This window comes from Arachis stenosperma, chromosome 8, assembly GCF_014773155.1.
Source record: "Arachis stenosperma cultivar V10309 chromosome 8, arast.V10309.gnm1.PFL2, whole genome shotgun sequence".
NCBI classification, from domain to species: Eukaryota; Viridiplantae; Streptophyta; class Magnoliopsida; order Fabales; family Fabaceae; genus Arachis; species Arachis stenosperma.
In genome coordinates this window covers 42,904,693-42,930,955 of record NC_080384.1, presented here as the reverse complement: position 1 = coordinate 42,930,955, position 26,263 = coordinate 42,904,693, and the positions used below count along the sequence as shown (strand labels likewise).

The following is a 26,263-nucleotide window of genomic DNA, read 5'->3' as shown; positions in this document are numbered from 1 at the left end:
AAGAAGAAGCGGCGGGCGGTGCGGCGGCGGGAAGAAGAAGAAGTGGCGAGCGGCGGCATGGCATCCCTCTTCTCTCCACCCTCCACCCTCCCCCCTTTCTCGCCCCCCTCCCCCCTCCCTCTCCCCCCCCCCCCCCCTTTTCTTTCTTTCTCTCCCCACCCACCTCGCTTCTCAGTATCCCCCTTTATTTCTTTCTTTTTATTTTATATTTATTTTATTTTAAATTTTTTTTAATGAAGGGTAATTTGGTAATAAAAAATAAAATTGGTAAAAAGGACGATTTTAAAACAAACTGAAATTTTTGGGATCATTTTGTAGCGAAAAAAAGGTCGGAGACGAAATAAATTTTCGGCCTCTACGTTAGAGACCAAAATCGTACTTATCCCTAATTATTATTTATGTAACATTATTTCTCGAATGAATATAATATAATGATTTTATTTTTAGTTTTGGAGGTAGGTGATCCAAAGAAGATTGAGCACTTGCTCAAACTAAATGGTGCAAATTAAGGAGAGGTTGCAGCTCTTTAAGACAGATCTTCTAGAACAAGGTTCATTTGACTCTGCCATTAAAGGATGTGAATTTTTCATATAGCTTCAAGTATTTTACTTCATGTTGTTAAAGACCGAGAGGTTCTCAGCATTTTTCTAGCTTTGTTTGGCTTTATATATGCATGTAATAGTAAAGAGTAGCATGAATCTATTTGGAATGCCATATTTCCTCATATGGATTCATCATCAAGCCTACTAAAACGAACAAAGAGAAGCCTGTTAAAGTAGAGGTGAGCTTTATCTCACTCTTATTTATGATGTTTGTTTCAAGTCTTTTTTGGTAATTTCAAAGTATCTAATTTCATTAGGGTTAATAGTTAAATTAACCTCTGAAAAATAAGACATTTTTCAAATTCATCCCTAAAAAATTTCTTCAATCAAATTGGTTTTTTAAAAATTGCGAATTAATCATATTTGTCCTCCAATCACTCCATTAACAATTTTTTTCAAAGATTGATGTTATAAAACGTTAATTAATAACATATATAATACCTGATATGTCTAATTGGATATTGACAAATATGTTTATGAAAATTTATTAATTTAGTCATTTTTTTCAATTACAAAAATTCTATTCCTAATATGACCTAGTGACTAAATTGATAGATTTTCGTAAACATATTTAGTCAACGTCTAATTGAGCATGTTATGTGTCATATATACTATCAGTTAATATTTCACATCATCAATCGTTGACGAAAATTGTGAGCGAAATAATTGAAGGACAAATATGATTAATTTGTAATCTTTGAAGGACTAATTTAATTGAAAAAATCTTTCAGGGACAAATTTGATGAATACCTTATCTTTTAGGGATTAATTTAACTATTAACCCAACTTCATTATTTTGATCATAATTGTGACCTGTTCTATTGTGTTAGTATTATGAAGCAAATTCTTCACACTGATTACAATTTCAAGTTACATGGGAGCCATTTCCAGTGTATTACTTGCTCATTAAATTTTATGCATGTTTCCACTTCTTAGGGAACTTAGTAAGTGCCAAGCAACAGTTGAAAAAAGTTTTGACCCGCTTTCCACCAGAACCCAATGGATATTTGCATATTGGCATGCCTAGGTATGTGATGTATTCATTTATCTTATGAGTAATGAACTAATCATATAACATCTAAAAAATTTAGTGAACTTTAAGATAATTTCTAGTTATCTATATATTGCTTCATATTACACATGCCACTAAAGAATAGTAATATGATGATATCTAAGTTCTATATCTATGTATTGCTCTTGTCGGATAAGTTGATGGCAAACGCTTCATATAAAAGTAACGCCTTTATTAACTATATGTTTTGTAAGCTTCATAGTTTGACCTTAGCTTTGATTTACAAGTACTTGTTTATGATATCTAGATGGACTTCTCTGCAGCACTTGCACTTGTGCTAAAAACAACACCACTATTATTATTGCTTAGCTTGTTGCAAAAAAGCTAAATGATGATGAAGGGTATCCAAGAAAGGTTAGAGAAGAAGCTGAAAAAAGAGAGAAGGAAGAAGAAGGAGTAGAAGAAAGATGTGAACTTGAAGAATGTGAGAGTGGAAAGGGGTTGGAAGTGGATAGCCAAAAAAGAAAGTGTGGTCATTGTGGTCTGTAGAATTCTTTAATTTTGCTTTCTTGGTTCGATAGTAGTTGTAGTGATTAATTATGTAAACATTACTCTTTATTACCTATCTTGATATTATGAATATTATTTGGTATTTGTGTGAAAAGTAGATGTGTCTTTGATTATTTATATATTTTGTTGAATTAAAATTATATTTGAAAATTAAGTTTTAATAGTAATATATGCAAAATTTGATCAAAATTTATAATTGTGGAAGAAATAATAGTAATTGCTTTAGTCACTGATTTAGAAATTTTGAAATAAAGTATTAAATGATCGATTTAATAACTAAAAAATTGCAATCGATTTAGTAACTAAAAAGTTAATAGCTATTTAGTGATCAATGTTTTTAAAGATCAATTTAGTGATCGAAAAGTTAGTTGCTATTTTGCGATTGATTTAACGATCGATATTGTTCTATATAAATTTGATAACCTTAGTTAAAAATCAATTATTAAAATTGGTCATTAATAATTAACTATCGAAATTGATCGCTACTTTTAATTTAACGATTAAAGTTTTAGCCATTATCAAAATCAATTGTTTAATCGCATCGGTTATTATTCTATTAATTTCATGTAGTGTTGTAATTGCTATTATCATATTGGTTTGGTCAACGTATAAGACCCCATCAAGTTGCATTGATAATTTGATATATTTAATTTGTAGGCCAATTTAAATTAAAGACAGTCGGCACTGGCTGCATGTTGAAAAGTTTCTTTCTACTTGTCCCCGAAAATTAAATGTTATTTAATTTGCCTTAGCTTATTAGCCACTTTTATACCTGTACTATTTGAAAGAAATTATTTAATTAGTTTAATAATATATTAATTAATAATGTAAAAAAAATTATACTATAAAATATAAATCAATCAAATTGAATGTTATTACACTGAAAGATAATAAAAAATTAATTTAAAATAGCTTAAAATTATCTTATTTGTATTTTTTAATTATTTCTTATTTTATTTTATATTTTTAATTACTACTAAAATAATTAAAAATATTAAATATAATAAATATATAATTATAAATATTAAATTAAATAAATAACTTTAAATTATTGTCTCCAACATATTGCTCTACTCACCAACTTAATATGATATATATTGGATACAAAACTATTCAATAATGTTTAACCCTAAATAAACTTGTTATAATTAAGGAAATTAAAAAAGTCTTATATTGCTAAACATACATTTAGTCAATATATATATATAATTTCTCTAAATGTAAGTTTGAGGGGTTTTTTCTCCTCTTAAGAGGTTCACAATTTTGAGATAATATAATCTATATTGAAATTCTTATTTGAATTGGACGATATCCAAAACTGCAATATTGCAAACTTAACACACTAAATATACATTATTCAAATATATAATTGGTTTTCTTGTTGTTTGTTGTTTAAGTTCGTTGTTTTTGAGATATGGTAGTTAAGCTTGGTTTGTAGATTATTTTGATGAGTTTGGTTGTCCAGATTGTATTAGACGACTCCCTTCTTTGGCTTCCTTAATTTTTAAGAGAAAAAAATCAAGCATTTAACGATTATTAAAAAAAGAAAAAAAAGAAGATATGAACGGACATCGTGGTCACAATTTTTTAAGTTGAATTAAGTCCTCAATTCTAAAAAATGAAAAAAAAGGGGGGGGGGGGGGGGAGGTTAGTCGCAGACATTAATGAATCAGAGTAATATATATCATCAAATTTGTTAAATATATAATTATTTATATATTTTTTATTAATTTAATTTTTTAGAACATGTATAATATCAGAATTTTTATGATGAAAAGATTTAGAAATTGATCTTCATTACACAAAAGAAAAATAATATAAAGCAAAAAAAATCTTTACAAAAAATTATTTTAAAATAAAAAATTAATAAAAAATTAGTCACTATTAAATTTGTAATTTTATATTGAGTTATTTTACGTGTATACCAAAATCAGCCACTAAAGTTAGTCACCAGTATAAAATACATGCTAGAATATAAATACACATTAAAAATAAATTAAATCACACATGTATTTATACACAAATATATTAATGGCTGATTTTAGTAGTTGATTTTAGTATACAAATAGCATTTTTTGTAAATTCTACTATTTAAATTAAAAAAATAATTATATTCTTACTTTACCAACTTTTTATTTTGAAAGATCTCAAATGTTTAATTCATACAAACACAAAAAAAAAAGACTTTTAGTATAATAGTACATATTAAAGATATAATTATTCCTATATCCCTTTATTTTTTCTATCAGTTTTAACTTTTCAAACAAATTAAATAATTTCATTTCAAGATTAAATATCTTGCCCCAATTTATGATATTCTGAAGGGTTTCATAGCACCGGTTAAATGTTGTAGGCTCCAATGAACAATCTCACCTAAATGCGGGAATAATAATTACTTCCAACCAGATTCTATTTTTTTCCAACCATATTCTATTTTTTTTTTCCATTAATAAAGGATAACCCATGTATCACTGAACATGTGCATTACCAAAGGAGGGCCATACTATGTTAATATGACGAAAGAGGAAGTTTAAAATGAGAGTAAGGAATTAAAATTAAAATAGGCAGACAGTAGCCACCTGAAGTTAGGTGTAATAGTAATCAGTGTTTAAGTTGCACTGTTAGATGTGTTAGTTATATAGAACCGGTGCAGCAGCTATATAAAGCTTTGCATCAGTGTGTTAAGTAACTGAGATCAATCAATCCAATTATGCAGGTGTTTTTGTGAAAGGTTGATAGACAAAGTATTTTTAGTATTAATTCGTTTAATTTGTGTAGATGTTACAGGTAGAAATAATTTTTGAAAGGATAATAAGCTATAATTTCATTAAAATTATTTAGAAAAAATTAGTTCCACTAATAGTGGAATTGTTTGTTTGATTTATTTTGATTGACAGAGTGAATACAAAAGAAAGATTGAGTATAATAGAAATAAAAAACTATGAAAAATAAGGTTTATGTATTGTGTAAGAAAGAGATTGAATATATTCAATACTTATTTTTTAGATGTTATTTTACTTGAGAGGTATAGTGTACATAGTTATTTGTCTTTGACAGATTATAGTCTATTTCAGACACAATAAAAGAAAATTTTGAGAGTTGGATAGAAGCACACAGTAGAAAGGAAGAGCAGAAAAAATAGTATTTTTTTGCTATTGTTTGAAATATTTTATTGGCAAGGAATAAAAAGATTTTTTAGAATGAAAAAAACATGTCTATAAGAGATTATCAACAAATTTTTTTAACCATAAAGAGTAGAGTGATAAAGATTTTTTTAAGGAATAAGTATTATTTTGGTCCCTAATATTTAGGATCAGAATCGAAACCCTCCCCAATATAATTTTTTATTTTGAATCATCGTTAACGTTTTATTTCATATTAAAATCATCCTTTTAGACGATTTTACCCTTATTCCATTTATCCTACTCTCTCACCTCTCTAACCCTAATCCCCAAATCCTATCTTCTCTTCGTCTCCACCATCACACACGAGAGAGAGAGGAAGAAGAAGAAGAAGAGGGGATGGCGAGCCAGTGACCAAGGGGGGAGGAGTCGCCGCCGTGACACGCGTCGCCATCGCCATCGCCATCGTGTCACACCCTGTAACAGCTCAGACCATCCGCTAGCACGATATTATCCGCTTTGGCAGACAAGCCCTCACGGTTTTGTCTTTGACGATAAGGATGATAGCCGAAGCCCCCACACTCACTCGTCAAAACGCGTTATGATAGGAAAAGGTATCCACACCCTTATAAGGCATGCTTCGTTCCCCTCTCCAACCGATGTGGGACCTTACAATCCACCCCCCATAAGGGAGCCCAGCGTCCTCGCTGGCACATCGATCTGGGCTCTGGCTCTGATACCATCTGTAACAGTTCAGACCACCCGCTAGCACGATATTGTCCGCTTTGGCACACAAGGCCTCATGGTTTTACCTTTGACGATAGGGATGATAGCCGAAGCCCCCCACACTCACTCGTCAAAACGCGTTATGCTAGGGAGAGGTATCCACACCCTTATAAGGCATGCTTCGTTCCCCTCTACCTCTCTCTAGCATGACGCGTTTTGACGAGTAAGTGGGGGGGCTTCGGCTATCATGCCTATCGTCAAAGGCAAAACCGTGAGGCCTTGTGTGCCAAAGTGGACAATATCGTACTAGCGGGTGGTTTTGGGCTGTTACAAATGGTATCAGAGTCGGAGCCCGGATCGATGTGCCAGCGAGGGTACTGGGCTCCCTTAGGGGGGGTGGATTGTAAGGTCCCACATCGGTTGGATCGGAGAGGGGAACAAAGCATGCCTTATAAAGGTGTGGATATCTCTCTCTATCATGACGCGTTTTGACAAGTGAGTGTGGAGGGCTTCGGCTATCATCCCTATCGTCAAAGGCAAAACTGTGAGGTCTTGTGCGCCAAAGCGGACAATATCGTACTAGCGGGTAGTCTGGACTGTTACACACCCAGGGGAGAGGGAGATAGGGACGCGAGCCAGTGACCAAGAGGGGAGGAGTCGCCGCCGTGACACGCGTCGCCATCGCCATCGTGCCGCACCCAGGAGAGAGGGAGAGAGGGATGCAAGCCAATGACCAAGGGGGGAGGAATCGCGCCCTCACACGCGTTGCCGTCGAGGTGAAGAATGCGTCGCGCCCAGCCGCCGTTCAATCTCGTCCTGCCGCGTCTCGCCATGGTTGGTCATCCATGAAGCTGCGCAAGGAGAAGGGAGCTGCTGCCGTGGTAGAGGTCGTCGCGTTGCCGCCGAAGAGAGAGAGGTGTGCCCGCGAAGATGGAGAAGACGCGATGGTGGTGGTGAGTGGTCACCGTGTTGCTGCCGCTAGCTTCCGTTGACGTTGCTTCTGGATTATTGTTGCTTTGTTTTATTTTTGGATTTCTTGTTCTTGCTTCTGCATTGTTCTTATTTTTGGTAGTAGATTCATTCTCCACTCCAGTAGTAGCAGATGTAGAATCTAAAAAGTGGAATTTTCAGTTGATTGAATGCTTCTATTAGGGTTTTTTCCCCTCCTGTCATTTAAGGGCACCTAGCTTACAATCATTAGTGAAAGAGCTTCTTCCCCTCCATCCGAAAAGTGAGTAACAGGTGGAAAGACTTTTGTTTTGATAGCATGTAAGGTAAGCGGATATAGATGATAGTTGGGATTTCAGGTTGGAGAGTCAGTCAATTCAATTAGAGCTATTGTAATTTTCTCCAACTTTTGTTTTTATTTTTTATTCTTGAAATTAGATTCTTGTTTCTGATTTTATATTTTTGATTCTTGAAATTAGATCTGAATTTTGTTAATTGTATTTAAAGATTCATAGTTTTGAGTTTTGTTAATAGAGAAAGAAGGATTTGTAGTTCTGAATTGTGTTAATGGAAGAAGGAGAAAATAGTGAAATGGTAGAAAAAGGGTAATTTTGTCATTTAAAAAAATATTTTATTAAAAAACATGATTTTAATATCAAAATAAAACGTTAATGATGATTCTAAATAAAAAATTACGTTAGCGACAATTTCGATTCTAACTCTACATATTAGAGACTAAAACAATATTTATCTTTTTTTAATTATTGATGACAATATTAAAGATAATTTTGAGATTAATATTTTTTTATTTGTTCTACTGTTAGTCTACTTTATTATGTTGAGTTTTTTAATTTCTTTTTTTCAACAAAAAAGGGCTTCCTATATAAGGAAAGATAATTGAGGCTTTTGTAATTGCTATTATCATATTATTGGTGTCTTCAACGTGCCTATTTATAGTGATAAGACCCCATCAAGTTGAATTGATATCGGCCTATTTAATTTGTAGGCCAATTGAAATTAAAGACAGTCACCACTGACTGCATGTTCAAAGTTTCTTTCTATTTGTCCTTAAAATTTAAATGTTATTTAATTTGTCTTAGCTTATAGCCACTTTTATACATGTACTATTTGAAAGAAATTATTTAATTAGTTTAATAATATATTAATTAATAATGTAAAAAACATTTATGGTCCAAATGAGTCAAATTAAATGTTTTGTTTTACATATTACACTAAGAGATAATGAAAAATCTGATTAAAATAATTTAAAATAACTTTATTTATATACTTTAATTACTGTTTATCTTATTTTATATTTTTTAGTTTAATTACTACTAGAATAATTAAATAATATTAAATATAATAAATATATAATTATAAATATTAAATTAAATAAATAATTTTAACTTATTATATATCCCCAGCATACACACACATGATATATACATATAATAAAATTTTGTTCTACTCACTAATTTGATATGATATTTATGATGTATAGATACTAATATGGATATAAAATTTAATATGACATAGGATACGACGACATACAAATTTTAAAATCTTATCAGACATGACGACACACATATATACAAAATATAAAATATTTTTTAAATAAATCGTAACGATATTTTTTATATTTTATTGATATTAAAACATAAATTAATTTTTTAATTATTTTTAATGTCCTATTCTAATTATATTTTGTTTTAACAAATAATAATATATATTATTTCTAAATTTATTTTAAAAATACATATTAAGAATAAAGCTGGATACATTGAAACATGATGATATTTAAGTGTGTATAAACGTGTCTGAAAAATAATTTTTTATTTTTTATTAAAACACAATTGGACATAACACACATGTGTCGGACGAGTATCAATAAATATCGTGTCTGAAATATGTCTAACATGCGGACACAACAACTCAGCAAAATGTCTGTAATTCATAGTATGATATATATTAAATACAAAACTATTCATATATCTTTAACCCTATATAAACTTGTTATAATTAAGGAAAAGAGTCCTATACTGCTAAACATACATTTAGCCAATATACTGTTGGGTATATTAGTATGAGAAGATGGCAAAATTTTATATTTGTGTAGTGGTTTTAAGGCACGATTAGATCGCTTTCTTTAGAGAGATATTTGTCCCCACACTTATTAGTTGTTATAGGGTTGATGACAATACTCTCTCAAGATACAATGAAACCTAATAATTTCTTAATTAGCAATAATAAGAAATTCTCAACTCTCTTGAACAAAGAAAATCTCTTAATAGTTGATTAACATGTACACTTAGTACTTCTTTTCTGAAATAGTGGACAAGGACTTATTTATACATATTACACATAGCAATTATGATTAATTACGTATACAAATGGTTGTGTCTTGTCTATTGCCAATAGATACAATGTTTTGAACATACACAATTTTTAAAGAGTTGTGTCCCTTTAGCCAATAGACACAATGTTTTGAACATACACAATCCTTAAAAGGTTGTGTCCTTTCAACCAAATGGTACTAAACGGTTAGTGACCGTTTATTAATATTCATAATAATATTAACAATAATATCAATAATATTAATAATATTAATTAATCAAATTTGTAAATACCCTTCAATCCCCCACTATTTACAAAATTTAAATGTCATATAAGTATATGTATAAAGAATGTGTCACTAAGATTAAACATTTTTTTAGTGTAAATTTTAAAGTTCTAATGAAGTAATAGGTGTCTTAATCGATTAAACCTATACTCCGTATGCTAGTACCAAAAATCACACACATTACTTATACCCTCCAAGTTCAAGAGTTTACAATTTTAAGCACTTATATGGCCTTGTGCTCATCCTGGTTTCATGAATATTTACGAGAATAAAATCTCTAAAATTCTCGATTAGAGTGGCGCCACTCTTATATTCATATAGGTGGAATCTTTTGATAGATAATATTATCATTCCATTAAGAGTTTAAACTCACCTCCTAATTTATTGTAAATAGCACTAAATCCTATACCTTAGTGCTCCAATTGCTAAATAACTTGTTATTACCCATTAAACCTTGAAACTAGTGGTCTACTAGAATAAGGTTGGGTTCCCATCATTTAGCAATAATAGGTTTTAATCCCATTTTAGCAGTAGTTTCTTTGATTTTATCCCTTGACAAACCTTTAGTCAAAGAGTCTGCTAAATTTTCTTGAGATCTTGCATAAGTGATGGTAATTACACCATCATCTATTAGTTGCCTCACAAATTCATGTCTCAAACTTATATGTCTAGACTTTCCATTATAAACCTTATTATATACTCGAGACATGGTTGATTCACTATCACAGAAGATTGAAATGGCTGTCGTCTGCTGTGGCCATAACTTTATATCATATAACAAATTTCTTAACCATTCCGCTTCTTTACCTGCGGCTGATAAAGCTACAAACTCAACCTCCACAGTAGAATGTGTAATACATGTTTGTTTCTTTGAGGTCCAACTTATTGCTCCACCACCTATGGTGAAAATCCATCCTGAAGTGGATTTGTTGTCACTAAGATTTGTAATCCAACTTGCGTCGGAATAACCTTCTAAAACTGCAGGATAATTACTATAATGTAATCCCAAGTTTATGGTTTTCTTGAGATAACTAAGAACTCTTGTTATAGCTTTCCAATGTTGATTGCTAGGCTTTCCTGTAAACCTTGATAATTTGCACACAGCAAATGCTATATCAAGTCTAGTACAATGCATTGCATACATTAAACTTCCTATAGCACTAGCATATTCTAATTGTGGTATAGGTCTTCCCATGTTTCCTTCTAATTTAAGATTAGGATCATACGGCGTATTGGATTCTTTAATTGTGAGATGATCAAACTTTTCCAATACCTTTTTGATATAATGAGATTGACTTAAAATAAAGCCAATTTCATTCTTATGCACCTTTATGCCTAATATTGTATCAACTTCATTCAAATCCTTCATCTTGAATTTAGAAGTTAGATACTCCTTCGTTATACGAATTCCTTCTAAATTTGTTCCGATGATTAACATATCATCAACATATAAACAAATTATTACTCCATAATCTTTAGTAAATTTTGAGTAAATACATTTATCCGCACTATTATGGTGAGAAGCCATTTGATGTCTAATATTATATGCTTTAGAATTTTGAGCATCCTATAAAAGTGCCTTTTATGCCTCTTGGCCCCAATTTGGTTCTATTTTGATAAGGAACTCAATAAAAGGCTAAACAACCCCATACTTTAAGATAATATAAATTAGGTTTTCTTCCTTTCCAAATTTTATAAGGAGAAACCTTTCTATGTCTTGATGGTATCCTATTATGGATATGACATGATGTCAATAATGCTTCACCCCACAAATTGTAAGGCAATTTTGCATTTAGTAACATTGAATTTACCATATCCACTAAGGTACGGTGTTTCCTTTCCGCCAAACCATTTTGTTGCGGAGTATATGGAGCGGAAGATTCATGCACAATACCATGTAATTCACAAAAGTGATCAAATTCATTAGAAAAATATTCTCCACCTTGATCACTATGAAGAACTTTTATTTTCTTATCATGCATATTTTCTACTTCCATTTTATATTTCTTAAACATTTCAAAAGTTTCATCTTTATTTCTAAGCAAATACATATAAATAAATCTAGAACAATCATCAATAAAGGTTATGAAATATCTTTTTTCTCCTCTAGTAATATTACCATTTAGTTCACAAATATTACTATGAATCAATTCTAATAAATATGTATTTCTTTCAACTTTAGAAAAAGGTTTTTTAGTAATTTTGGATTGTATGCAAATATCACATTTTTTATTAAAATTCTTGTTACTAAGATCAATATAGTTATTCTTTTGCATATATTCAATTGATTTGTAATTTAAGTGTGCTAATCTACTATGCCATAAATAACTAGAATCAACAACATACAAGGAAACATTCACTTTATTAATACTAAGTTTAAACATGCCTTCAGTACAATATCCTTTTCCTATGAATACATCATTCTTAAGCAAGATCACTTTATCAGATTCCATTACAACTTTGAATCATTTCTTACACAAGAGACTAACAGAAACTAAATTTTTTCTCAAATCTGGAACATGAAGTACATTTATTAAACTTAATTTCTTTCCAGATGTAGAATTTAATTCCACAATTCCTTGACCACAAATTTTGGCTGAGTTGTCACTGCCCATCAAGACTTCTCTATTGTTCACTTCTTCATATGTTTTGAATTGGTTGCGATCATTGCAAACGTGAACAGTAACCCCAAAATCTAACCACCACTCAAGTGATTTTCCTTGTGTTGCTATGTTGACTTTTGTAACCATGCCAATATGCATGTTTTGTACCTTTTCTGCAACCATAGCAATTAGATCTTTCTCTTCCACTAAGTTGGTCTTTGGTGCTTCCTTTTTCAGAAGTCTACATTATTTGATATAGTGTCCTTTCTTGTAACAATGATAACATTCTCTTTGTCTCTTCTTATCTTGCTTTGAATCTTTAGAGAACTTTCTTTTCTTCTTATTGGTGTTGTTTTCACCAATATGATTCACTTTAGAGAACTTTGAGAAAGATACACATCATCACGTTTTCGAATTTCCTCCTCTATACGTATATGCCTTAATAATTTCTCAATTGTGAAGTCCTCGCCAAGATGTAAAAGTTTCTTCCTATAACCATTCTAAGATTAAGGCAATTTTGAAATAATTGCTCCAACTTGTAATGATTCAGGGATCACCACTTGTAGATCACGAAGTCTACTTAAAAGGATTTGTAATTCATGAATTTGATCAATGACAGGCATAGTATCATTCATAATAAATTCAAAATATTTCATCATAATAAACTTATCTGTTCCTTGTCGTTCGGTATTGTACTTTTCTTCCAAAGATTTTTAAATCTCCAATGGTGATTGAATTGACATGTAGAGATCATAGAGTCGGTCGGATAAAGTGTTGAGAATATGACCTCGACATGCAAAAATATCTTCATCACGTTTCTTCTTCAATTGAACGATCTTTTCTTTCTCTTCTGGTGTGACATTTTCAGTGGCATCGGCAATTGGTTGTAGTCTTTGGGTCAATCACATATGCAAGATTGAGAACCGAAAGAAGGAACATCATCTTGTCCTTCCAACGGTTGAAGTTTGTTCCATCAAAGCGATCTAACTTTGACAAACTCTTGATTCATGACATTGAACGTGGTGTTTTGATCTTGTGCCATCTTCAACAAATATCTCTCTAAAATTGTTGGGTATATTAGTATGAGAAGATGACAAAATCTTATATTTGTGTAATGGTTTCAAGGTACGATTAGATCGCTTTCTTTAGAGAGATATTTGTCCCCACACTTAGTTGCTATAGGGTTGATGACAATACTCTCCCAAGATACAATGAAACCTAAGAATTTCTTAATTAGCAATAGTAAGAAATTCTCAACTCTCTTGAACAAAGAAAATCTCTTAATAGTTGATTAATATGTACACTTAGTACTTCTTTTCTGAATTAGTGGATAAGGACTTATTTATACATATTGCACATAGCAATTATGATTAGTTACGTATACAAATAGTTGTGTCTTTTCTATTGCCAATAGATACAATGTTTTGAACATACACAATTCTTAAAGAGTTGTATCCCTTTAGCCAATAGACACAATGTTTTAAACATACACAATCTTTAAAAAGTTGTGTCTTTTCAACCAAATAATACTAAATGATTAGTGACCGTTTATTAATATTCATAATAATATTAACAATAATAATATCAATAATATTAATAATATTAATTAATCAAATTTGTAAATAGCCTTCGTATATAATTTCTCTAAATGTAAGTTTGAGAGGGTTTTTTCCCCTCTTAAGAGGTTCATATTATTTTGAGATATATAATCTATATTGAAATTCTTACTGGATTGGACCATATCCAAAACTGCAGCATTGCAAACTTCACACACTAAACAATCATACATTATTCAATTATATAATTGGGTTTTGCTTGTTGTTTGTTGTTTAAGTTCTTTGTTTCTGAGTTATGGTACTTAATAAGCTTGGGTTTGTAGATTATTCTTTTGGTTGTCCATAGATTGTATTAGACGACCCCCTTCTGTAGCTTCTTTAATTTTTAAAAGAAAAAATCAAGCATTTCCGATTATTAAAAAGGAAGGGGAAAAAAAAGAAAGAAAGATATGAATAAGCTAAGTGATTGAACATGGTGCTCACAATTTTTTATTGGTGCTCACAATTTTTTAAGTTGAATTAAGTCCTCAATTATAAAAATTTTAAAAAAGGGTTATCCTGAGTCGTAGACATCATTATATCTATATCGATGAATCTGAGTAATGTCATCAAATTTGTTAAATATATCATTATTTATATATATATTATTGATTTTAATTTTTAAAATAAGTAATTGTATGATATAATATCAAGATTTTTATAATATAAAAAAACTTAGAATTTAACCTTTATTACACAAAAGAAAAAATTTAACATAAAACAAAAACAAAAAGAAAAAACCTTAGCAAAAAAAACTATAAAATAAGAAAATTAATAAAGTAATAAAATAAAAAATTAATTATTATTAAATTTGTAACTTCATATCATGTATAACTCTTTATATTTTAATTAAAAGAGTGATTATATTCTTACTTTTTCATTTTAGAAGGATTTGATCCCAAATGTTTAGTTTATACATTCAAAAAAAAAAAAAAAACTCTTAGTACAATAGTAAATATAATAATTATTCATATATGATATATCCTTTATTCTTTTCAGTTTTAGCTTTTCAAACAAGTTAAATAATTTCAGGACAAAATTAAATATCTTGTCCCAATTTATGATATTCCGATTTCCGAAGGGTTTCATAGCAGGTTAGCAGCCCTGGGGTAAAATGTTGTAGGCTCCAATGAACAAATCTCACCTAAAATGCGGGAATAATAATTACTTTCAACCATATTCTATTTTTTTTTCCAACCATCATATAAAATATTTTTTTTCATTAATAAAGGATAGCCCGTATATCACTGAACATGCATGTGCATTACCAAAGGAGGGCCAAACTATGATATTCTTAATATGATGAAAGAGGAAGTTTTAAATGAGAGTAAGGAATTAAAAAAGGTAGACACTAGACAATAGCCACCTGAAGTTAGGTGTACTAGAATTAGTGTTTAAGTTGCATTGTTAGATGAGTTAGGAGAAAGTATCTGTAAACCACTCTATATGTGGTCAATCTGAATAATTTTTTTAAAATTTTTGAAACATTTTTTTAAAAAATTTATTTTAAAATTTTTAAAATTAAGATTAGAATAAAAAAATAGGCGCTATCCAACCTTAACCCCTGTCTCCCACGGCTGCGATTCCTCTCAAACGCTCACAAGATCCATTGCCCCTTCCGTGCCGCTACGTCCTCCCCCACAGCCCTTTTTTCCGTGGCACTGCGTCCCTTCCTCTCCAATCCTAATCACTGCGACACCGCACCTCTCCATGCAACACCCCCCACCCACCTCTCTCGCTGCAATGCGCGTGCTTTCCCTGCAACTTGTCATTTCGTGACGCTGCACCCTCTCCTCCGGACCTTCTCATTCTTCTTCTTAAGTTTTGAATAATTTTAGTTATTAGTTTTAGATGTTTCTTAATGTCTCATTTTATTTAGTTTTGAATTTTTTAAAAATAATTTTGGATTTTTTTTGTTAAGTCTCAGATGTTTCTATATTAAAAATTGATGCGTTTTTCTTTATTATAATTAAAAGAATTTTAAATAATTTTTTACAATAATTTTAGATTTTTTTTTGTTTTTTATGATTGTTTTGGATTTTTTTTGTTTTAGAATTTATATTTTTTTAATTATTTTAGATTTTTTTAATTATTTTAAATTTTTATTTAGTTTTCGAATGATTTTTTTCTAATAATTTTGGATCTTTCATTCTATTAGATTTTGGATTTTGTTTTTAAAATAATTTTGGATACTCTCTTTTGTTAGGTTTTAAATATTTTTATATTTAAAGATGATGCGTTCTTTTTTACTATAAATTTAAAAATTTGAATAATTTCTTATAATAATTTTAGATATTTTTTTATTATATTTCGGATATTTTTTTGGTTATATTTTAGATATTTTTTATTTTTTGTGATTTTTTTATTAGTTGCTCCTAGTTGATTACTTAATAGAATTGGTATGTTAATTATACAATAATTACCATAATGCTTAAAAAGTGGAGTTAAACTTGTAAAAAAACTTAAAAATTAATATTTAATTTAAAAAATATAAAATAAAACCACATTTAAATATTTAAAATTTATTATAAAAAATAAATTAAACAAACACTAGACACTAAGATAGTAACTTGTACCAACGAATTGACCTAGTTATATAGAGTCGGTGCATGCAGCTATATAAAGCTTTGCATCAGTGTGTTAAGTAACTGAGATCAATCAATACAATTCATAATACCTCATACATACACGTTCTCTTCTCTATTCTCTCTCTGTCTGATCTGTTATCTTTTATGTAATTCTACACTTCTATTTATTTTTAGCTTTTACTTGTGTAGAGCGCACCTATAAGCTCAATTTGGCGCAACAATGGAACCTATTTCCGAGCAAAGCCATGCTTCTCTCTTATCAAAGCTTCTCCTCTCAAAACTCTCACACATCATGTGGTCTTGTACCCTCTTTTTTGTTGCATCTTCTGAACTGTTTCTAATCCTCCAAAAACTGGAACCCAAGCTCCATTTTCTGCCTCTATGTTTTCTACTTACGTGTTTCCTATTGAAGTGGCTTCTCTCAAGGCCTTCTCCCGTTTACATTGTTGACTTCTCGTGCCTTAAACCTCCTAACTATTGCAGAGTGCCATTTGCGGCATTCATTGAGAACGCTTCACAGTTTAAACTCTTTGAACCAAAAAGCTTAACTTTCATGGCCAAAGCCCTCCAAGCTTCTGGACAAAGCGAAAATACTTACCTTCCCTCTCCATTACACTTCATCCCTCCAAAAACAGACCAGAACGAAGCCATTAGAGAGGTTCACAAGCTTCTCTTCCCCATCATTGACGACCTCTTCGCAAAAACCAATGTTTCACCAATTGACATAGACATACTCATAGTTAACTGCAGCTGCTTTTGTCCCTCTCCTTCTTTGTCCTCCATTGTCATCAACAAGTACTCCATGAGAAGCGACGTCAAGAGCTTCCACATCTCTGGTTCGGGTTGCAGTGCAAGTGCACTCGGCATAGACATGGCTCAGAGACTTCTGAGAGTACACAAGAACTCAACCGCCATGGTTCTAAGCACAGAGATTCTGTCAACAGGTTGGTACACCGGCAACGAGATACCCAAGTTGATCCTCAACTGCATCTTCCGGATGGGAAGCGCAGCCATTCTTCTCTCCAACAAGAATGAATTAAAGAAAAATGCAAAATACAGGGTTCTTAGGACACTAAGAACCCAAAGCGCCTTCCTAGACGACGGTTATCTTTCTGCTATATTGGAAGAAGATTCCGTCGGAAAACGCGGATTTAGCGTAAGGAAGAACGTGCTTCACGTGGCTCGAGAAGCCCTTCGTTCAAACATAACCGCTCTTGGTTATCAAGTGTTGCCTCTCTCGGAAACGCTTCGGTATGTTGTGTCCCTCTTTAAGTTGAGGATCTTGAAGAAGGATTCCAAAGGCAAAGGGATTTACGTTCCGAATTTCATGAGCGTGATACAACATATTTGCTTGCCTTGTACGGGCATGAGCGTTATAAGGGAAACGGGAAAAGCGCTGAGGCTTTCTGAAAGAGATATTGAACCTGCATTGGCCACAATGCACAGGTTCGGGAACCAGTCTTCTTCGTCATTGTGGTATGAACTTGCGTACCTGGAAGCCAAGCAAAGGGTTAAAAAAGGTGACACTGTTTGGTTGCTTGGCATGGGGAGTGGTCCCAAGTGCACTAGTGTGCTTCTCAAGTCTGTTACGCCTCTATCTGGTGAACCCAACAATGCTCCATGGGCAGATTGTATTCAACACTACCCTTTGTTAATTCATTAAAATTATCACGTTCTGTTTGTCCCTTGGAGGACCCTGTCTCTAATATTAATGAGTAAAATACGCAAATCAAATAAATGAGATTTAATATTACACGAAGGTCTTAAATCATTTTTACTTACATATTTATCCTATTTTATGCATGTAAATTGTTGCATGTTATAACCATTTAAGCCTCATAAATAAATCGCTTCATCCAACATCGATTTAATAGCAGTTGGTCATAGACTCATAGTACTAAATCATTGTGAACACACTAATTTTTTTTTTTTTTAGAATATAATGAATATAAAAATAAATTTGTTACTTATTTCGTATAAATGAGATACATGTATAATATACATACCATGGCCCAAAATTAAAACTGTAGTCTAGATAAACTAGTCTCATTTTTTAAAAGATCTATAGAAGCTCAATAAATTCAATCAGGTTAGTCCAAAAAGTCATATAGGTTAACTTATCCGATTTACTTAGAGCACGAATGCCATAACTCATGTCCAACCCAACTTACATAACAAGTAAGACTTTGTCATTTATTATTTCAGATAAAATTCACAACTTAACCACTACTTTATTAACATGGAATAACTTTTAAATACTAAAAGAAGAAACTATTTCCACTACAGAGAAAGATTCATGAGTGATGGTCAAGTCATCACCTACTTCTATAAATACCCCATTAAATTCATTGATTTCTTAATTTCAATTCACTTAATTCTATTTAAATCTTTTGTTAACTTAAATATCGAAATATTTTTTATAGATACTATTTATTACGTCCAGACAAGAATATCAAATATTTTACCGTTTCAAAGAACAAGTTTGATCCTTCGTCTAAAAAAATTTGAACCTCACGTCTAAACTCAAATTCACCTTAGTTTCATGTATTGTCTCAAAATATATATCTATTTTATTTCATGTAAATAATTTAATTTAGTCGGATCGACAATTGTGTATAATATTAGGTTGCCAATAAAGTTTATAAAGGTTTTAATGTTTTTTTGAAAATAAACAACATAATTAAATATTTTATTAGTTTTATAAAATTTTAAATTTTTATTGTAAATATATTTATAACCATGGTAAGCACTTCTATAAAGTTTATAAAATTTTAATTGTACTTGTTATGTAACTAAATACAATAAAAAAATTTAAACTTTATAAAATACAATATATTATTTATAGGTCTATATTCTCTACTAAATTGTTAGACTCGAAAACTATTAACCAGGGACGGATTCATTCACTGCTGAGTAGAGACAAATGTCCCCAATAAAATTTAAAAGATTATTAAATACTTTTCAATAAAAAAGATTAGTTGTTCCACTTTTAAAATAATTTTGACTCCACCCCCAAAATTGAAATTCCCAACCTTTCTCCTTTTCAATTTTTGTCTTTGCTCTTCAGCCCTGCATAACTGTGCAACTCGCCGCCCACTTCCTGATCTGCCCTTGTTACTGTCGCAGTGTCGCTGACGTCGCTGGCTCGCTATCTCCTGACCTCGCCTACTCATTGTTTTACGTTCAATTTATCTCCCACCAGTCATTGGCTCCTAACCTGCCCTGCTTACCTACTCCTTATTTCTGCTTTCACTCTTTCTCCCGCCAGTCGTTGGCTCCTTGCTCCGTCATTGTCTCTAGCGGTCTTACAATCTCGCCCACAGCCCACTCCATCATCATCTCTCGCCACTCTGTCTATTCGTCATCGACTCATTGTCTCTAAGTGTCTCGCCACTCCGTCGTCATCTCTGCTGCTCTGCCTCTGCGTCTCCGACTCTCTCGCCTCTCCAGTAAGAATTTGATTTTGATAAAGATAGTGTGAAACTGTAAATTGTGATTTATGTTTGAATAATTGAATAATTATTGTGATTATGTGAAACTTATGAATTTGATGTTATTTGAATAATTGGATTATTTAAATTTGTGTATATTGATGAATAATTGAATTAGGATATTACATTTTGTTGTTGTCGAAAATTAATTTGAATGACGTTTACAGTGGATCTCTTTATTGAAAGATGCTATAAGATAAGGAACAATGTTGTGAAATATTTATTTTTGAGATTCACTACAATTAATTTGTAGTTTGTGCGTTGATGACTCACTGTCACTGTAGTTGTATTGTGCAAGTGCAACATTTACTTTTTTGGATTTTTTTTATTATTTATATTCTTAATTTGATATTATATTATTGTGTCTTTTTCTTATTGTTTGGTTTATGTTTTGTATTTATAATTTTATATTGCACTTTTAAATTTGTATGGAATTGTGTTTTGCCCACCCATTTTAACTAACTCGTATAACAGTTGCAAAAAAAAAAGTTGAAATTGTTTTGTTTTTTTAATTTGTTAACCAATTTGTGTAATATTGTTAAAGCTTTGTATAAACGAAGAGATATGCATCGTGATAGTCAAATGACTAAGACAATTGAAGCATTAAAAAGTGGAAAAAATTTTAGTGGACTTAGTTTAAATCAAGAAATAGCTTTAAAAAAGGCGGAGACACTAGATGGAGTTCACACTAAAATTATATTTAGATTGATTTCTTTTTTTTTTTTTTTCGTAGTCAATGTTCTTGAATATGTTGAGGAAGATAGAAATAATTCAGAACAAAGAGTTGAAGCATGTCATTTATTGAAATGTCATTCAATCTTTTGAATTCATTTTCAACTTGCACTTGATGAAAAATATCTTGGGAGTTACTAATAAATTATCTCAAGCGTTACAAAGGAATTATCAAGATATTGTAAATGCTATGGCATTGGTTAAAGTGTCAAAGTAATTGTTGCAAAATATAAGAGATGATACTTGGTCTCTTTTACTTGATGAAGTCTTACTGTTTCGCGACAAACATAATATTATTGTTCAAAAAATAGATGATATATTTCTGTCACAAGGAAGATCAACACGTGAAGCTCAAAAGATCTCAAATTTGTATCATTTTTCTCATTGAGATATTCTATCAAGTAGTTGATAGACAACCTCAAGAACTCAATAATCATTTTACAAAGGTGAATACTGAATTACTTCTTTGCGTAGCTTGTCTGAATCTAAGATACTCACTTTTTGCATTTGATAAGAAGAAGTTGATCCAGTTAACTCAATTCTATATATCCAAGGTTGCGAGAACTAGACCGGTCATCAAACCGGTCAAGTGACTGATTCAACGGTTCAATGGTTCAACCGAAATTAAACCGTAGTTGAACCGATTTAATTAAATATAGAGTAAATAAAAAATTCAATACATAATTTTAAAAATTTAAATTCAATCATTTCTAAACTAATAAAATTCAAAATTTAATAGTTTCACAAAATAAATTATCTATAATTTATCATTAAAAGTCACCACCACTTCACAAAATTAAAGCATTATGTCTATAAAATCACCTAAATTACAAGAACTTTGAGCATTCCACTCATTTAGGTGTTTTCATGACAAAAATAACATCAAGCACAAGCATGAAGAGCTACCATGAGTAATGGATAAACATGAGTTTCATAACTTAAACAAGCATGAAGAGACAACCCAAAGTGCATTTATTCTTGAACAATTTGCCTAAACAAAGAGTGGTTCAAACTATATGGTAACTACAACATATAATTCAAACTCAAAGCATCACAGAGGCATTTAATCGAACACCTAGCACACAATGTACAAATTCAACATAAACAAACAAACTTCAGCTGCAATGCTTACCCATTCAACAACTTCCACGCTTAATACAGCCAAACACAATAATAAATAGAAGTAACCAAGCTTATATCAGCAATCAAAGCATCAGACAACCAAGACAAGAAATTTTCAATTCTCAAAACTTGCAACAAACTAAAATCTACAAACTGAATACCTTATTCCAACAACCTAGAATCCACTAACGGAAATAAAAAATCCAACTAAACTAATGTAGTACAACTATAGAATTAAAGATTCAACATAAACAAACAAACTTCAGCTGCAATGCTTACCCATTCAACAACTTCCACGCTTAATACAGCCAAACACAATAATAAATAGAAGTAACCAAGCTTATATCAGCAATCAAAGCATCAGACAACCAAGAAATTTTCAATTCTCAAAACTTGCAACAAACCTAAAATCTACAAACTGAACTACCTTATTCCAACAACCTAGAATCCACTAACGGAAATAAAAAATCCAACTAAACTAATGTAGTACAAACTATAGAATTAAAGCTAAACAAAACAACAAGAGAAAATAGAGCAAAAACCTGAAGTACTAGTCAAAGATGGAAATGAAGAAGGGAGGAAGGAGTTGCTGTCGTACTATGATGCTGCCACGACCATAGACGGCAATGAGAGGTCGCCGCCCACCAAGAAACTCTATGAAAAGAGGATGGAACAGAGGCTCAGCTTCGACTCTAAGAGAGAGAAAGTCACAAATTGAGGGAAAGATGGTGGAGGAAAAGATTTGAAAAAACAGAAGAAGAACCATGAACTCAAATCTGTCCAATTCAATGATTCATACAATTTTGTCACCGGATAAACAAAATTAATTGAAAGAAGGAAAAGATGGAAGTACTGACTACTGAGTACTCATCGTGGGAGAGGCCGAGAGCACAGAAGGTCAGAGCCAGACGATGACCCATGCTTCGGTGACGGTGACGGTTCGGTGCCGACGACAAGCTTACGACCACGACGACGCCAAGACGACGACCAAACGACGCCAACACGATGATGCTTCAACTCGCGACAGTGACCTTTGACCTCGATCCGCGACGATGACCTTCGACCCGCGACAGTGACCTGCGACCCACGACGGTGACCTGCGACCTGCGACGGTGATGCTTCCCTACGGCGTTTGTTGGAGGTGACGGTGGCGTAGGAAAAAGGTTGAAGAGAAACCGAGAAAGTTAGGTAGCGTTTGTTTTGAGATACTGAGACAGAGACTGAGAGACTGAGACTCAATATCATGTTTGTTGGTTCAGAGACTGGTATTAAAATTTCTGTCTATGTCTCTAAAATTTCAGTATTTCAGTACCTCTAAAAAGTGGGGACACAGGGGACTAAAATTTTTAGAGATGAAGACTGAAACTTTAATAACATTTTATATCTAAAATACCCTCATTTCAATTAATTAATTTCAATTTTACTCTTTATGCAAATTAAATTAGAGTTTCATTCTTTTTTCAATTTCTGTCTCTGATTTTGCACCAAACAGAATACTGAGATTTATTTCAATCTCTGTCTCTTAGTCTCTGTCTCTCAGTTTTCGTCTTTTCGTCTCTATCTCTCTACCAAACGCTACCTTAGGGTTGGGAAGTCTTCGAAGTTCGAAGAGAAACCATCAAACCCAGGCTTTGGCCCTTCCCCCCTTTTTTTTAAACCAGCGCCAAAACAGCTCCATTTCGTATCTTGGGGAGGAAAACCGGTACTAGCTAAAATCTGGCCGGTTTGACCGGTTCTCCGGTCAACCGCCGATTCAGCCAGTTTTTCCACCGGTTTTTTGCAGAACAGTTTTGTAAGTGAACCGGACCGGTTACTTGACCAATTTTCGGTTAACCCGGTTGAACTGGCTGGTTTGGTCCGATTTTCAAAACCTTGATATATCCATTAGAATTTTTGTCCACTCAACTTTTGGCACTTGATAGTCAACTTAAGAACTTCATATTATTAGATGTATGTTCTAATGATCAATTTTCGGACTTAAATAGGATTGGTGCTCTTTCTCAAAAATTGGTTAAAGACTTGAAAAAAATATTATTTATCCATTAGTATTTCTTCTTTTAAAGTTGACTTTAGTTTTGCTCCTAACAACTACATCAGTTGAAAGAACTTTTTCGGTTATAAACATCATAAAGAGTTGGTTTTATCATTACATGAGAGATAAATTTTTAAATGTTGTTTAGTGACATAAATAAAAAAAAGATATTTGATTATATTGACATTAAAAAGATTATTCAATCTTTTTAAAATATTAAATTTAAGAAAATAAAATTCTAAATTATTTGTTATTATTTTAAATTATTATTTTATTATTTTAATTTATTAATTAAATAATTTAAAAAATAATCATATATTTTATAATATCATAATATAATTATAAAAATTATCATATTTTATATATTTTGTTCTACAGACAACTTTTTAAATCCGATCCGTCATTGCTAATAACAATGGAATGTCATGCTAAATTGTTGGATCTTTTAACCAAGCTCAATTGTGGTTGGTGATTATGCATGGCAGAGTGGTGATTTATCCATCTGCCGTGCTTAATCATTGTAAACTGTAACGTATTTTTCTACTAAATTCTTGGAGGCGACGGTAAAAACTAAAAAGACATCACCTACTAAGAAAAAAATTTGGTAACCAAATTTAGGAATCAAAATCCACAAAACCTTCTATTTTTAATTTTATTTAATGAGATGAATAAAATTTAAATATTATCTATTTACGTACTTATTTTTTTTACTGTAATATTTATTATATATAAAAACATTAATTGCATATATTAAATAGTATATTATAAACATATATTAATTTACATTTTTATTAAATGAATATACATAATTTATATTTATGGTATTTAATTTATATTATAATAACAAAAGCATATTTTTTATTTATTATGTAACATTTATATATTCATACACAAAATTTTCATAATTAATATATTTTTATAATTAATATTATGTAATTCTAAATTATATTTTATTATATATTTTAAATTATTTCACATATGCACTAATAAATCATGATTCAAAATGTTTTAATTTTTTTAAAGACATTATATATTTAAATCAACGTATAATTTTTTAAATCACTATCTTTGATTGATAATTTAAAAATTTATTTCATATTTTTCAAAGTGTAATAATTTATTCTGATTTACATATATTTTCAAATTTTATTTACTATAATTAAATTTGAAAAAAGAATGTCAAATACTTAAATTCATTTATTCAATTAACAAATTTACTCATAAATACACATAACATCCATAGTTAGGTAAAGTACATATAACATCCAAAATTTCATATTAATAACATCCATCATTTCATACTCATAACATTCATACTTTCATACATATAATATCCATAATTAATAAAATTTTATAATTAATATTACTAAATTTTAAACTATGTGTCTTGTTATATATTTCAAATTATCTTACATGTATATCAAAGGATCATAATTTTAATATTTTTTATTTACTATTTATATGTATGTTTATTTATTAATTTTAATATGACGAGTTAATAATTATTTTTAAAATTTTATTTCTTAATTTTTGTTTATATTTTATAATAGTCTATATGTAAAATATGAGTTGTATAACAGAAATTGTTAAATTCTCTAATTTAACATCCATATTTTTATACGTATAATATTTATATTTTATATTCATGATATCCATAATCAATAAATTGGTGCTAATTTATTATTATTTATTATTTTATTTTCAAGTCATAAACCAACAATTTTGGATGTTTATAATTTTCAAAAAATAAAAACTAATAAAATTTTAGATGTTTTTATTTTTTATAAAATGTGTTGAGGTGATTTAAAATTTTTTAAAAATTAAAAATATAAGAATTCAAAATCTTTATTTGGAAGAAAAAAATTATAGAATTATAAATGCATGTAGTAATAATGAGGGAAAAATTTTTGGAATTTGATTCACATTAAATTTGAAATTAACTTTTAGTATAATTAAATGAGGAAAGATAATTAATTATAAAAAAAATTAATTGTGTCAATTAAATTAGAAGATTGATTTACACTCTCTTATAAGCCCAAATATTATTAATCATATATCTTTATTTATTGTCTATAATATTTTAGCTACTAGCATTACTCACCTACTAAATAGTGGCAAAGTACAACATTTAAATGAAAATTGTAAATTATGATATTTTGCAATGATTTACATAAAAGAAAAATGAGACAAAAATATAATCAAATTGAAATAAGAACATTCACATACAATTTTCTCCTACACAATTTTGTTAGGCAATTTACCCTTGATATTATATAACAACATATGTGAAATAATAACAAATATAAAAGATCAAAATACTATATTTCAATTAGAAAGGAGAAAATGTAATAAATTTTTTTCGTTCTACTACGTGTGTATGTATCTATCCATGGAAGATAAACCATTCTAAACTTCCTATGAACATAAATTCCAATCATGTTTCTTCGGAAGAATGATTGATGGTGTACAGAGAACTTTGGAATATCTGCCCATACCTCGT

At 30.6% G+C, this 26,263-nt stretch overlaps 1 protein-coding gene across 1 annotated transcript; it reads left to right on the top strand.

The window, feature by feature from the left end:
- Window positions 1-16,606: 16,606 nt before the first annotated feature.
- LOC130946018 (3-ketoacyl-CoA synthase 5-like) lies at window positions 16,607-18,049 on the top strand. Its single transcript, XM_057874702.1, has one exon. The coding sequence runs from the start codon at window positions 16,607-16,609 to the stop codon at window positions 18,047-18,049; it is 1,443 nt and encodes a 480-aa protein (XP_057730685.1).
- The last annotated feature ends 8,214 nt before the right edge of the window (window positions 18,050-26,263 follow it).